The sequence below is a fragment of the Sinocyclocheilus grahami genome, unplaced genomic scaffold (genome assembly GCF_001515645.1).
Source record: "Sinocyclocheilus grahami isolate Dianchi unplaced genomic scaffold, SAMN03320097.WGS_v1.1 scaffold483.1, whole genome shotgun sequence".
Lineage (NCBI taxonomy): Eukaryota > Metazoa > Chordata > Actinopteri > Cypriniformes > Cyprinidae > Sinocyclocheilus > Sinocyclocheilus grahami.
The window spans coordinates 316,763-331,464 of NW_015505662.1; the positions used below are offsets into that span (position 1 = coordinate 316,763).

General features: G+C 42.8%; 1 protein-coding gene across 1 annotated transcript in view; it reads left to right on the plus strand.

Moving 5' to 3' along the window:
- The window catches only part of LOC107553844 (receptor-type tyrosine-protein phosphatase eta-like), a gene marked incomplete at its 5' end in the record, with an annotated part of 40,404 nt that overhangs the window by 9,589 nt on the left and 16,113 nt on the right, over positions 1–14,702 (plus strand). The window contains 6 exons of the mRNA XM_016236161.1: positions 4,690–4,763; positions 4,851–4,985; positions 5,094–5,210; positions 5,333–5,493; positions 5,611–5,746; positions 8,143–8,295. Of these exons, the coding sequence (XP_016091647.1) occupies positions 4,690–4,763; positions 4,851–4,985; positions 5,094–5,210; positions 5,333–5,493; positions 5,611–5,746; positions 8,143–8,295 (776 nt within the window). The remainder of the gene's footprint in view (positions 1–4,689; positions 4,764–4,850; positions 4,986–5,093; positions 5,211–5,332; positions 5,494–5,610; positions 5,747–8,142; positions 8,296–14,702) is intronic.

Here is a 14,702-nt window from a genome sequence, read left to right on the forward strand (position 1 = left end):
GCCTGTAAGTTCTCGTCCGCTCTGACGGCTAAGGCTTACAGTGCTGCTGGACAGGCCGCTTCCGCCCTGCACGCCATGGCCCTCCTGCAAGTCCACCAGGCCAAGGCGTTGAAGCAGCTGCACGAGGGTGGTGCTGACCCAGGTGTGCTGTAGGAACTGCGCACGGCAACGGACCTCGCGCTTAGGGCCCTGGGTCAGACGATGTCCACATTGGTGGTCCAGGAGCGCCACCTATGGCTGACCTGGGCGGATATGAGGGAGACCGACAAGCATCACTTCCTGGACTCCCCGATCTCCCAGGCCGGCCTATTCGGCCCAACAGTTCTCCGCCACACGGAAGCAGACGGAGGCGTCTCGATGCATCCTGCCCCGGCGGTCGGCTGCTGTAGTCACCCTACCGCCGGCTGCAGCCCCTCTGTCTGCTCATTGCCGAGAGCGCCCTCCTGTGGTCTCCATCGGCGGGAGGCTTCCCTGGGACGGGCGACCCGGGGGTCTTGAATCCGGCTCTTCAGGAGATGTTGACCGCACCACTCCTTCCCCCGGCGGAGGGCCGGGTGGAGAAACCTTTGTTCCTGTTTTTTTCTGTTCCGCCGCTGGCTACCCAGCCAGTGGTGCCCAAAACCTCAACAGAAGAGCGGGTTCCTTTTTCTCTGGGGTCCAAGAGGGCGAGGATGGCAGTGCGCGAGAACGGATCTTTCAATGGGTCCGTCCTGCCGATTGGTTCGCAGCGATCGACTTCAGGGTCGACTGGGAAAAGAGCAAACTCTCCCCGGTGCAGAGGATCTCTTTTCTCGGCATGGAGCCGGACTCGGTCAACCTCTTGGCACATCTCTCAGGAGAACGTGCACAGTCGATGCTGAAATGCCTGGCGTCCTTCCAGTGCAAGACGGTGGTTCCACTGAAATAGTCTGTGCAAGGTCAGGGAGGACGAGGAGCAGGTCCTCTTGGTGGCGCCATACTGGCCCAGTCGGACTTGGTTCCCCGAACTGATGCTCCTCGCGACAGCCCCTCCTTGGCGAATTCCTCTGAGGAGGGATCTCCTTTCTCAGAGAGGGGGCACCCTCTGGCACCCGCGTCCAGACTTGTGGAATCTCCACTTATGGTCCCTGGACGGGACGCGGAGGTTCTAGGTGGGCTACCTCCAGCGGTAGTAAACACCATCGCTTCAGCTAGGGCCCCGTCTACCAGACACGCTTACAGCCTGAAGTGGAACCTGTTCGTCGGTTGGTGCTCTTCCCGCCTGGAAGACCCCCGTAGATGCCCGATCGCAGTCGTGCTTTCTTTCCTGCAGGATGGCTTGGAGCGAAGGCTGTCTCCCTCCACCCTGAAAGTGTATGTTGCCGCCATTGCCGCACATCACGATGCAGTAGACGGTAAGTCTCTAGGGAAGCACGACCTGATCATCAGGTTTCTCAGAGGGGCAAGGAGGCTGAATCCTCCGCGCCCTCACCTGTTACCCTCTTGGGATCTCCCCTCGGTCCTGACGGCTCTGTAGGAGGAGCCGTTCGAGCCTCTGCAGTCAGTAGAGCTTAAGGTTCTGTCATTAAAGACAGCGCTCCTCACCGCTTTGGCCTCGGTCAAGAGGGTAGGGGACCTGCAGGCATTCTCGGTTGACGATTCGTGCCTAGAATTCGGGACGGGTAACTCTCACGTTGTCCTGAGACCCCGGCCCGGATATGTGCCCAAAGTTCCCACCACGCCTTTCAGGGATCAGGTGGTGAACTTGCAAGCGCTGCCCCGGGAGGAGGCAGACCCAGCCATCGCTCTGCTCTGTCCCGTTCGCGCTTTGCGCATTTACGTGGACCGTACGCGGAGCTTCAGGACCTCAGACCAGCTCTTTGTCTGCTTTGGAGGTCAGCAGAAGGGAAAGGCTGCCTCCAAACGAAGACTTGCCCACTGGTTAGTGGAGGCTATAGTCTTAGCTTACCAGGCCCAACGGTTACCTTGCCCCCTTGGAGTGAGAGCTCACTCTACGAGAGGAGTGGCATCTTCTTGGGCATTGGCGCGGGGCACCTCGATATCAGACATCTGTAGAGCTGCCGGCTGGGCGACGCCTAACACGTTTGGGAGATTCTATAATCTCCGTGTAGAGCCCGTGTCCTCTCGTGTACTCGCCTCAGGTAGGCAGTAACACCAGACCTGCTCGGTGTCGATCACGCTTGCTGCGCCATTCCCCTCTACGGACCGGATACGTGCGCTTTTGTGCTCCTCAATCAGTTCCCCATGGCGAACCGTGGTGGAGTTCCTCCCGCACCCTCGGCGGTCAGGCATGGCGGAGCGCCAGACGCCAGGCTCAGCACTCGTGTGCATGCCCAAGGTCAGCCCTTGTGCTGGGCTAGGTGCCCGTGTGTAGTGATTCCCCCTTCGGGTGATCCCACATGTGTATTCATCCACGGTATACCACGGAATCTGCTGCTGTAGCCCACCAGACCCAGGAAGCTCCTAACCTCTGAAGCCGTCTTTGGTTCACTTGCCTGCCTTACAGCTCTTACCCTTTCTTCTGTCGGACCAATTCCTTTCTCAGACAAAAGGATTTCCATGAATATCTGCTTGCTCATGTTGAACTGGCACTTTTCAGGGTTCAATGTCAATCCCCGTTCGCTCAGTCTTTTAATAACTGCGTGTAAACGTTGGTCGTGCATTTCTTGGTTGCTGGCATGAACAATGATATCATCTGAGATATTTTCTACACCTTCGATTCCTGCTAAGGCATTGGCAACCTCGTGCTGATACTGTTCGCTGACAGAGGATACCCCAAAAATCTGTCCTTTATAGCGATACACACCATTATGCACCGTGAACGTCGTGATATCTCTCGATTCAGGCTTGAGCTCCAGCTGATGGTAGCCCCATTTTAAATCCAGCTTGCTGAATATAATTGAGCCAATGATGCCTTGGAGAATCTCATCCACGTTATGGATAGGGTAACGCTCCCTCACTATGGCACGGTTAGCCTGCCTCATATCCAGACACAATCTTATGTCTGAGTTGGACTTAGGCACTATGACTACAGGATTCACCCATGGTGTGGGACCACTGACCGGTTCAATAATGTCCATTTCCATTAGCTCCTTTATTTTTCGCTCTACTGCTCTCCTGAGATTAAAAGGGATGTGTCTAAGCGGCTGCGCTACTGGTCTCACACTTGGGTCTATGTGTAGAGTAACTTGGTTGGTGTTTAGCTTGCCAACCCCATTGAACACTTCCGGATAATTTTGTTGCAGAACTTGCTTTAATTCAATCACGGCAGAAATGTCAGTGCCTATTTTTAAAACTCCTAGCTTGATGGCTGTTTCTCTTCCTAAGATGGGTTCTCCTTTTCCTCGTATCACGATGAATTCAGCCTGCTCTGTTCTGTTGGATATGCTTACCTCACATTGGAATGCACCCTTGACTATTAGAGGTTGGTTTGAAGAGTATGAGTAGAGCTTTCTCTCTGTTTCAGGAATGTATGACTTGCATTTAACTTTGTTCTGTTTAAGATCTTCCCAGGTGTCCTCATCAATCACATTATTTGTGGCACCCGAGTCAATCAACAGTCTTAGTTTCACACCACCCACAAGGAAAGTCAACTTTTCTGACACAGTTTTTTCCTGGACAACAAATGCATAATCAGCTTCCTCCACATTGTTTACACGATTCTTTTTGGGGTTTTTAGTGTGGCACATTTTTGAAAAATGGTCTTTTCCATTACATTTGTGACATACTTGACCTCGTGCGGGACATGTTTGGTCTCTGCTTAAATGGTCTGTGTGTCCACACCTGTAGCATTTCCTGTCCACTTTTTCATCTTTTCTCTCTGCATGCTTGTTTCTGGTGTATCCTTTATTTCCTTTCTCTTTTGTTGATCTTTTGCGCCACTCGATTGATTGCACCAGTGTCAGGTCTCAACGACATGACTTACATCTGCTCTTCAATTCTCTCACACTGTGATGCTAGTTCTACTGAGCGAGCAAGTGTTAGACTCGGACCTTCCTCTAATAATTTCCGACGAACATAATCTGATGTGCATTTACTAAGGATATCATCTCTTATCTGGTTGTCTGTGTCTGCTTGAAACCCACAGTCTTTTGCTGCTTGCCTCAGGCAAGTAGCAAACTGTTGTATCGTCTCACCTGTTTTCTGGTTCAACTTGTGAAAAGCTTGCTGGACAAATGCAGCATTGATTTGGGGCACGAAATATGAGTTCAAAGCAGTCATTGCAGCGTCATATTCAGTAACCTCCCCTGTATTTTCCAGGGTTGAAAATATATCTTGTACATCTGGTCCTGCATTGTTGTTTCCCAAAGCACAACCAAAACAATGTTCTTCCTCAAGATGCATGTAGTTTTATTTGGTAACTGCTAGAGGGCCAAAAGTTGCATACTGTAGCTTTAAGGAAATAAACAACAAAAAAACAAAAACAAAGCAAAAACTAACAAAAGTACATTCAGTGTAGAAATCCATGATAATTATGATTATCTAAACTAGACACAGGTGATAACAATCAGAAACCACAGAAAGTAAGAAAAACTGGAAATGTATACAGACAATATGTGACAAAACAATATCAAAATAAGAGTCCTTTGAGTATAACAGAGCATGGCAGGTATGATGCTCCAATGTAACTTTATACAAAATCAGATGCATATTTTTAGTTAATTAATAATTACTTTCTGATACTAATTGCATCATGTTTGCTTTTATCAGATGATGCTTCAAGAGTGAAGTTGTCAATGTGTGGCAGTTCCTTTGATGACTACATCAACGCCAACTACATCCCAGTGGGTATATAAACAGAAGTAAAATTGCCTGAAACATTTTTTTTTCTAGTCATGTCTAACCAGGGTTTTACCTATTTTTTTGATCAGGGCTACAATTCAAGAAAGGAGTTTATAGCAGCTCAGGGTCCGTTACCCGTAACAGTGAATGAATTCTGGAGAATGGTCTGGGAGAAGAACGTCTACACCATCGTGATGCTGACCAAATGCAATGAGATGGGACGAGTGAGTTTTCATTGTGAAAAATTATTAGTCACATGAAAAGTGGTGAATGTGAAATGTGAAAATGTATATTCAGAGTAAAGCTAACCAGCACTCTGTCATTTTCTCCAGGTGAAATGTGAGAAGTACTGGCCATCTGGGACTAATCATTATCATAACATCTCTGTGACGACCACTTCAGAGATCGAACTGGAGAGTTGGACAATAAGAGACTTTAGAATCAAAAATGTAAAGCAACACTTCCTGCACTTGAGATCTCCATTTATTCCTTCAACAGGCGTGGAAAATTGTTGTTGTTGTTGTTTTTAAATCAGTAATATATTACAATAATATAACTGATAATTCTGTAGGTGAAAACAGCAGAATCTCGCTACGTACGCCAGTTCCACTTTACGGCATGGCCGGATCATGGAGTTCCACAGACCACTGAAGTCCTCATTGACTTCAGACACCTGGTGAGAGAACACATGGAGCAGTACTCACGTCACTCTCCAACTGTGGTGCACTGCAGGTAAACTAGGTTCCTATAAACAACCATTCATGAATTAAATTACAAAGCAAACATGAGAATTTCAAATTTGCCATCTGTTAAACTTTCATTGAATTATTTGACCCTCACACTTTTTAGTGCCGGTGTGGGAAGAACAGGGACCTTCATTGCCATTGACCACCTGATCTTCCAGGTTGAAAGAGACAGCATGGTGGACATCTTCGGAATCGTTAATGACATGCGCATGCACAGGCCTCTTATGGTGCAGACTGAGGTAAGGGACTGTAGAGTCATTTTCTGGGGATCAGTACAAATTAAGCTTGTACCTCCTTTAAAAACTGGACATTACATTGAGGCAATTAAAATGGTAGAGAATGCAGCCAGTTTTAGAGCAAAAATGTGAGGCTTGTAATTTTATGCAAACGCTTACTGTAACAAAGCAGACTGAGTCAGATGATTCTTTGAACCCAAGTGTTTTGGTTCTTTATTGAACACACGGGTGAACAGCAGGAGGAGCAGGAAAGGTGGTAGAAATCTGACCCAGATGTAGAAGATGACACAATGGTAATGCAGGTGGAGGTAATGATGGTACAATGGTACAAAGAGGATCCACAAGGGAGTCATGAAGACAACACTACTGAAGAGTAGTGCAATCAGAGAGTCCTCTTTGTAAGACTATGAGGGTGAGCATGTGACAAGTCTATACAGAGTTCTTGATGAGCTGGTTAATTTTGAACAAATGTACATGATCCAAAGTCCAGGGTAAGTGAGGGAGAGGGGTGCTCTAGTTGACCACATTTCTGAGGAGCTGGATGTTTGTGATGATCATAGTGGAATATTTTGAGTAGGGATATTTCAGAATATCATCTTGAGGGACCTTCGGCATTTGAAGTCTGGGATGCATAGCACGAATGGGCCAGTGTATAGAGGACATTACTTTCTGCATGGAAGACAGCGATAGAGGTCACATGTAAATAACTAGACTTTCTGTCCGAACTGGTAGAAAGGAGTGTCCGATCACTGGGCATCATAATGGCCTTTCTGATGTCAGACAGCACACTGCAGCTGTACATGCCGTTGGTACCAGTGGTCGAAACAGAGAAGCAGGGACCAGGGAAAACAGAGAAGGCTAAAATCACACTGGAGGACACACAGGAATGGTGTCATACCCATGGATGGCTGGCAGAGAGAGTTTTGGGCATATTAAGCCAAGGACAGGAAGCGACTCCAGTACTGCTGATGTTGATGGCAGTAAGTTCTAAGGAACTGGGAAATTGGGCATGATAGCCTGAAGAAAGTCTGGCAGTGGTGGCCAGCAGCTTGAAGAAAGCTTCCAGACTTTGCATATGAATTGTAGACTTCCAAGAGTCTGTAGTTCCATAAGACACGATGAAGCAATATTTCTGCGGTCTCAAAAGCTGTTTGAGGTGGCAGGTCTTAGAGAAACAGCCATCTAGATACAGGTTTGACTACTGAGGAAGGTTGGTCATGACCTGGGAAAGGGTTTGGGTTGTCCCTGGATGTCCAGAGCCCAGAAAGGAGTGCAAGGAGTCCAGGAGTTAGTTCCATGGGGCGGCAGGAACACACAGTTTCTGTTGTGGTGGCTTGGGTTATCTGTTCACCCAGGGTCCAATGGATGGGGCCAATGGTGGAAGAGATAAAGAACAAAGTCTGGAAGAATGGATTCTGGAGCAGAGACTGGATAATCGGTAGAATGGAGGTGAGACAGCATCAATGCTAATATGTTTGGACCCTGGATGATACATGAAAGAAGCTGAATCTAGAGAAGAACAAGGGCCACCAGGCCTGGGGAGGGTTCAACCATTTGGCATCGCAGAGGGATTCCAGGTATGATGACCTGGAACACATGGTAGGAACCCTCAAGCCAGTGGTGCCACTGCTGGAATGTATGCATAAGTACTGTAGCTCCCAGTTGCCAAAATCATACTTTTGCTTGGTGGAAATTTTATTTATTTTTTTCAAAAATGACGTGGTTGAGGTGAATGCCTTCTATAGTTGCTGGAAGGCTTGAGCCACTTCAGATGGTGAGGGGAATGACAATGGAGATTACGTTTCAGAATAGGCATCTGTTAGAGTTTGAGAAGCTGAGGAAGCATTCTTTATTGGTGGTTGGAGTAGGTCAGGATTGGATAGCTTGCACCTTTTTATGGTCCATCTGGACCAATGATGTATCTAAAGCCCAAACTATTCTGTTGAATGTATTATATTATTTTAACTGTGAAGCTGTTAAAATAATCACTGTAGGATTTATGACGAGCTGTGACAGTGACAGAGTTGTAAAATAGGATATGATGTTACACAGAAAAGCAATAATAAGCTATTTTTTCATATTGTATGTTAACATGCTCATTGTTTACGTCAAGTAGATATTCTACTTAACTATACTACTTAGCCAAACACTGTGACCTTTTGCTTTTTTTTAATTTATATTTTTTAAAGGAGGGCCAAGTGGAAATTATCTTTGTGGTAATTAACATTATGAAACAAATGTAACTGATTGAGCTTCACTTGTACTGAACCCAGAATATTCCTTTACGATGACATTTACATAGAAATTGGTGCTGACATTTGTTATACTTCTACAAAGAATCTGCCACTTGAAGTAAAGAAGACTAATATTTTTACACTATTTTCTGTTTTCTACAACAGGAGCAATATGTTTACCTCCACCAGTGTGCATATGACATAATTCGATCAAGAACTGGAACCAATGTGGACTTAATTTACCAGAACGCAGCAGCACTCAGTATCTATCAGAATGTAAACTATCAAAATCATGTTGGTGTGGAAGGGAATGAGAAGGTGGATATTATAGCTAAACAAACTCTAAAATTAAAACAGGTTGATCTACAAGTTCCATTAAGTAAAGCAGAAGCTAAAGCATACATCAGGAAATATGCACAATCAGTATGGCAGGGATATTGGGATGGTATTGAAACAGGGAGACATTTATATAATATACAAAAACAAGTTGGTGCTGGGAGGAGGGAGAGCAGAAACCGTAAGGAAGGGAATATTATAACTCGTCTGAGAATAGGTCACACAGGACTTAATAGTACATTGTTTAAAATTGGCAAGCACTCAACTGGGGAATGTATTTATTGTAGTCAGCAAGAAACAGTTGAACATGTACTGCTTCATTGCAGGAAATACAACAAAGAAAGATGCCATTTTATTCAGTCATTAAAGAAGGTTGATCACAAAGACTTCTCTATAACTGGTATTCTAGGGGAAAAGGCTATATATGATTGCATCATTAAGTTTATTAAAGAAACGAAGTTAAGTAAAATAATTTAAAAAGTATATATATTTTTTTATTATTGTAAAAATCTGTTTATTTAAATATTTATTTTTATTAATAATTAAAAAAAAGATGTTTTTTAATGTTTGAATTTTTTTTTCGTTTTTTTTTTTTCTCCTCACCTTCGCGCATTGTCAATCCCATAAGCACGTATTCTGTTCCACGCTCCAGTTGGTGGCGGTAATGCACCTACAAGTTGGTTTGCCAACCGCCAATAAACACCAAAGAAGAAGAAGAAGAAGAAGAAGAAGAAGAAGTAGAAGAAGAAATAGTAGTAAGATGCTAGATAGTAAGATGGCGCCGCACACGGCTGCCTCAGTGCTTGGCTCTCCAGTGTTTGTACTGTTTTTGTTCGCTTTTCCTGTTTTTTATTTCTCAAACACGATCAGTTTTACCAGGGATGAACTGCTGAACATTTGGCAGAACACACCACAAAATCTTGTACCGGATTTCGATTATTCGGACGTTTTGCTTAATGTTGTAGTTGGCGGAGCAGCGGCCCTGATCAAGCGCTTCAGGACGCGCAGACGGGGGAAGAGAGCCGGCACACTCGTGAAGCTCAGGCAGCGCGGATTTCGAACGCCGTTGCCTAGCATCCATCTGGCGAATCTCCGTTCTCTACCCAACAAAATGGACGAACTTCTTATGCTCTCCAGGACAAACAAAGATATTTCAAACTCTGCTGCTCTGTGTTTTACGGAAACCTGGCTGAATGACGCCATTCCGGACAGCGCGCTACATCTGCCCGGCTTTCAGCTGTTTAGAGCAGACCGCGATGCAGAATCAACGGGGTAATCGTGCGGCGGCGGGACATGCGTTTACATCAACGAAAGGTGGTGTACAGATGTTACAGCGTTAAAGAAGATATGTTGTCCCAATCTAGAAGCACTCTTATAAGGGGGATGACGGAATATTAAAAGCCAAAGACGTGCGGCGGCGGGACATGCGTTTACATCAACGAAAGGTGGTGTACAGATGTTACAGCGTTAAAGAAGATGTGTTGTCCCAATCTAGAAGCACTCTTATAAGGAAAAATAAAATAAATAAATGGGTTTTAGATTTAAAAAATGAAATAACTGAAGCACTTCTTATGTGGGCCGGGAGGCTGTTCCATTGCAGGTCCAACATGAGCAAAGGCACGATCACCTCAATTCTTAAGTTTGGATTTAGGAATGCAAAGTATTTCAGATTCACCAGATCTAAGAGATTGCGACGGAATGTATGAGTGCAGCAAGTCAGATGCCTGGTTATGGAGGGATTTTAATACAAACAATAACATTTTAAAAAATCTACTCTATATTTAACAGAGAGCCGCAATGAAATCAAGACTGGTGTGATGTGCTTACATTCAGCTTAAAGGCGTCATGGACTGCATTTTTAATGATTTTATAATGTTCTCTGAGGTCCATGAAATTAGCCATTTTTACAAGATTTCTACATCAAAAAGTATCATTTAGGAGTAATAGGATATTTTCTCTCCTACCTTTGACCCTCTCTGCAAAATAGTCTGTTTTTATAGGCAGGTCACATTCAAAAATCGGAAGTAAATGCCCACTGCTATGATTGGCTAACAGTTTTGCATATTAAAATAACAGATGGGTGCTGCTGTGACGTATGATTTATTTCTGACATACTCCAAGCGCTCGTACTGCTTCTGACAAGAAATTAATTCACGACACAATACAACAACGCTTGTTTCCGATGTAGATAGGATCACATTCACAAGGAATGCAATTCTGTGTTCTGTGGAGTGTTGAATCAGGCCTCTCTGTTTGACAGTCTGATGAGCAGGTCTGGGTCTGGTGGATACCTGGAGAACGTTGCCTGCCTGACTGTAAAGTTTGGTGGAGGAGGGATAATGATATGGGGCTGTTTTTCTAGAAGGTAGTGAAGGTAAATCTAAATGCATCAGCATACCAAGACATTTTGGACAATGCTATGCTTCCAACAATGTAGGAACAGTTTGGAAAGGCCCTTTTCTATTCCAGCATGACATCTATCCAAACACGACATGAAAACAATTTGATATTGTTGTAAGCCCTACAGGGAACAGTGGTATTGTTGCTTACTTCATGTGGGAGTTATGCAGATCTTCAGCATAATAGCTTACTTTGTTAGGAAACTAGGAAATGGTAAGTAGAATGCTAACTAGAATATAGACTAATTAAAGGAAGTTTTACTTTCAGCTTTCAGTTCTGGTGATGTAGTGAAGTGATGAATTTTGTAACGTTTGATCTGTTCAGCCGTGTGAAGCAGAGGCGGAGCATTAACACTGTTCACATAACGATAATATTTAACTCTAGTGACAGCTTGAGCAAGAGCTCACACCTCTCACATCAGTGCTCAGTTTGGTTTGACAAGGACCAGCCAGTTTAATGAGGTTGTAGAGTAGTTAATTGTTGAGAAAAGTTGTGGATAAACTCATCAGAATCCATTAAATATCATGGCACATCTTTCTTTTAAAACTATGTAAAGGCACAGCGCTTCTGTTCTTTGTCATTCTTCTGGTAAGATGCCTTCTTTATTGAGCATGAACTGATTGATGCAATCAGTTCATGCTCAATTCATCAATCATTTAATGATTGATGGTTTAGATCAGTGGTTCTTAATCCTGGTCGTGGGGACCCACCGCTCTGCACATTTTGTATGTCTCCCTAATTTAACACACCAGCTCATTAGGTGAGAGCTCCATGAACTCAGCTGAGTGTGTCAGATGAGGGAAACATTCAAAATGTAATCTAAACCACTGGTTTAGATCAAATCAGTAGTTCACACTTGAGCACACTTGTTACTCTTGTGTTTTTAAAGAGTAGTCTGCAACAATGAGATTATATTTAGTGGGTTTATGGCCAAATAGAAGTTGTTGCTGTCATTTGTTGTTTATGGTAGTTCAATTAAATATGTGGTAGTTCAATATTTTTATTATATATGTACACACACACACACACACACATAGCCAAATATATTGTTATTGTCAAAATGTATGTAATTTACCTGTTATTACGAATTTTATACAGTGGTTGATAATATTGCAATTAACATTTTTAAACGTTTAGAAGTTATTATAATTGCATTTCATAAAATAACCAAAATATCAAAAAGTAACCTTTATTTTAATTAACAACAACAACGACTGTTTCTCGTGTAAATGTAAATATTAGCTATAATTGCTTATATCATTGCTTTTCATAAAATAAATAGAATAAAAGAACAGTGACTTGTTATTATTTGTTTTGTATATTGTTATTTAATGCAATAACAATACAAGACATATAACATACAAGTAGGGCTTAAATGTGCACATTTAAGGCAGAGGTACAAAGCAAAAGGCATAGGCTCAGCCGAACTTAAGGCAGTTCAAGCACTCATATTTACATAAAATATTTGCCTATATTATGTTAGTATGTGACAAAAATATACTTACGTGCCAATGGCTTTTGACACATATGTAGTACACTAAGCTGTCTATTAGCTATGCTAATTGGTTCTTTAGCATGTAAACTCAACTTAGTTAACTATATTAATAGTTTAACTTCGTAACATGTTAAATTGCTTATTCATGTCCATGACGTTATCCAAAATCCCATTAACATTCAGGAGAATGTGCAACATTATCATCCAAAATAAAGAAACCAGTGGTAACCAGCAACATGGCTACAGAAAGTCAAATAGGACTGCAGTTCGCTGCAAACATTTTTAAATGGCTTAACACTTGTACCATATTGTACCACTTACTGTAGTTTAATCTTATTCCTTATGTTAAATATCCTACATCATGGAGAAAAACATCCACTGGACAAACCTGTCTGCGGTCTTTCTCTGTGCACCAATTATTTCATAAGAGCACATGTGCAGCTATTACCAGGTAACGTAAATAACATTTTGATTACAGTTTCTCAAGTATTTTTACCTGAATACTACTATTTGACAGACCTTAACTCTGTGGGGCCCACTGTTGTAATATTACAACACTGATTTTAGCTCACTAAAATAAGCCTGCACATGTTTTTTCTCCTCTAAGACCCCATTTACAAAACTAATGGGTCCTATTGTTCAGCCTTGAACTTGCGAACTTGCCTTGAAGCTCATCATCTTGTTTTACTGGACTGGATAAGCCAACATTCAAGAACAGTAAGTAAAATGCCTAAAATATTTTATTCTGTGATTAGTAATATATCTAGATCATGCAGATATTAAGGTACTGTTGAATACTTCGATCATATTAGATTTTGAGCTTATGTCAATGTTTAGGGTGACCATACTTCCTCTTTTTCCCTGAAATGTCCTGGCCAGGATTTCTAAATTGCCAGGTTTGGGCTTTGTTATGCTATTGTTTTCATAGCTGGCGAAGGCAATTACTGAGAGGTTTGACCAATAAAGGGCAGGCATTGTATATAATCATCCAATGGCTTTCGGTCAAAGCAATGCAAATACACGTATACATAATGTATGAGGACTGTAGAGAGCATAGGTGTGTTTGACTTGAAGTGGTGCTACGCAGACGGATTGGTGCATGACATCATAGTATCGCGAGAGTGATAAGAGAGCAGACGGCTCCTTATGCTTTTCGAATAGCTCTTGCGGTTCTTTGATGTCATACACTGATCGTTCTATGCAGTCGAACACACCTGACGTCAATAGGAAAACAAAGCCAAAATGCAGAAATTTTAGGTAATTTACAAGTCCAGGCCAGGACATATCCGGGAAAAAGAGGAAGTAAATGGTCACCCTATCAATGTTGTAATTTTACAAAACAGAGTGAAAGGAGTAGCAAAGCTTGCTTGCAAATTACACCAATAAAATGTGCTTATCATCAGTTCTTTGTGAAACAAACAAACAAACAAAAAACTAATCGAAACAATGTTTTTGATCATTCACAAGTTTTGTTTGTTTACATGTTTGTCTTGTTTGTTACCATTTTGAGTTTCAGGCAAAATTGTATGATTATTAAATGATGAGTTGAATTAAGTTATAAATTATTTCTTTAAGTATTTGTGTAGCAATATTTGAAACTATCTGTATCTTATCATTGATAAAATATAGATAACTGGTCCTGGCTTTGCTTGTGTAGCGTCTGGACCACTCAAACACACAATATATATTTTGTTAGCTAGATTTAACAAATACTCTGTAACACCCCAGGAAGCCGAACAGGCCCCTGGTTCCATAGCAACACTGACACCAGATACGTTTACGACCTCATGGAATGTGACCAGGGAAAATGTCCCATAAGCAAGAGGCAAATGCAGAGTAGAAATTGACTTTTTTACTAATTAATTCATAGGAAAACCTTTCTTTGAATGAACAGTGTATCCTTCAGGTCATGGTGTATGTTGTCTTTGATATTTTTAGACTATTTTAGGCATGCTTATGAGGGAACCCATTCCTGTCATCCTTTCACAATATGTAATCCTACCTTGTTTAGTGTCTATGAATTCGCCTTCGTATGATCGAAACAAGCGTGTATATTATATGTTGGTACATAGGCAATATATATTAGAGTCCTGAGAATCTTTAGTAATTTCGATCCAAGTCCATTTGCAAATTACCATGCTTAGAGACAAAGGGTCGTAAAACCCTCCAGCAATTACCACCTCCCGCTTGGAATTTCCATCTTTCTCATTGGACAAGCCCATCTTGAGAGGCGGGGATCTTCTCCGACCTTAAAGGCCCCGCTCCAGGGACCCCCCCAGTCGGTGGTTCTGTTAGGTTTCGATAAGACGCTCCAACGCTCCAGAACATCCTAATTTACATGCCAGGCTTTGGCCTCGACCTTTCCATTAATCAAGATTCTCTGACTCAAGCTGGTTCTTTTCATCGACCCAAATTCAGCAAAGATCAACTGGAAACTTCAGATTACGTCAAACCTCTCTTTCAGACAGATGAGACATGCAAGTATCAAACTTAG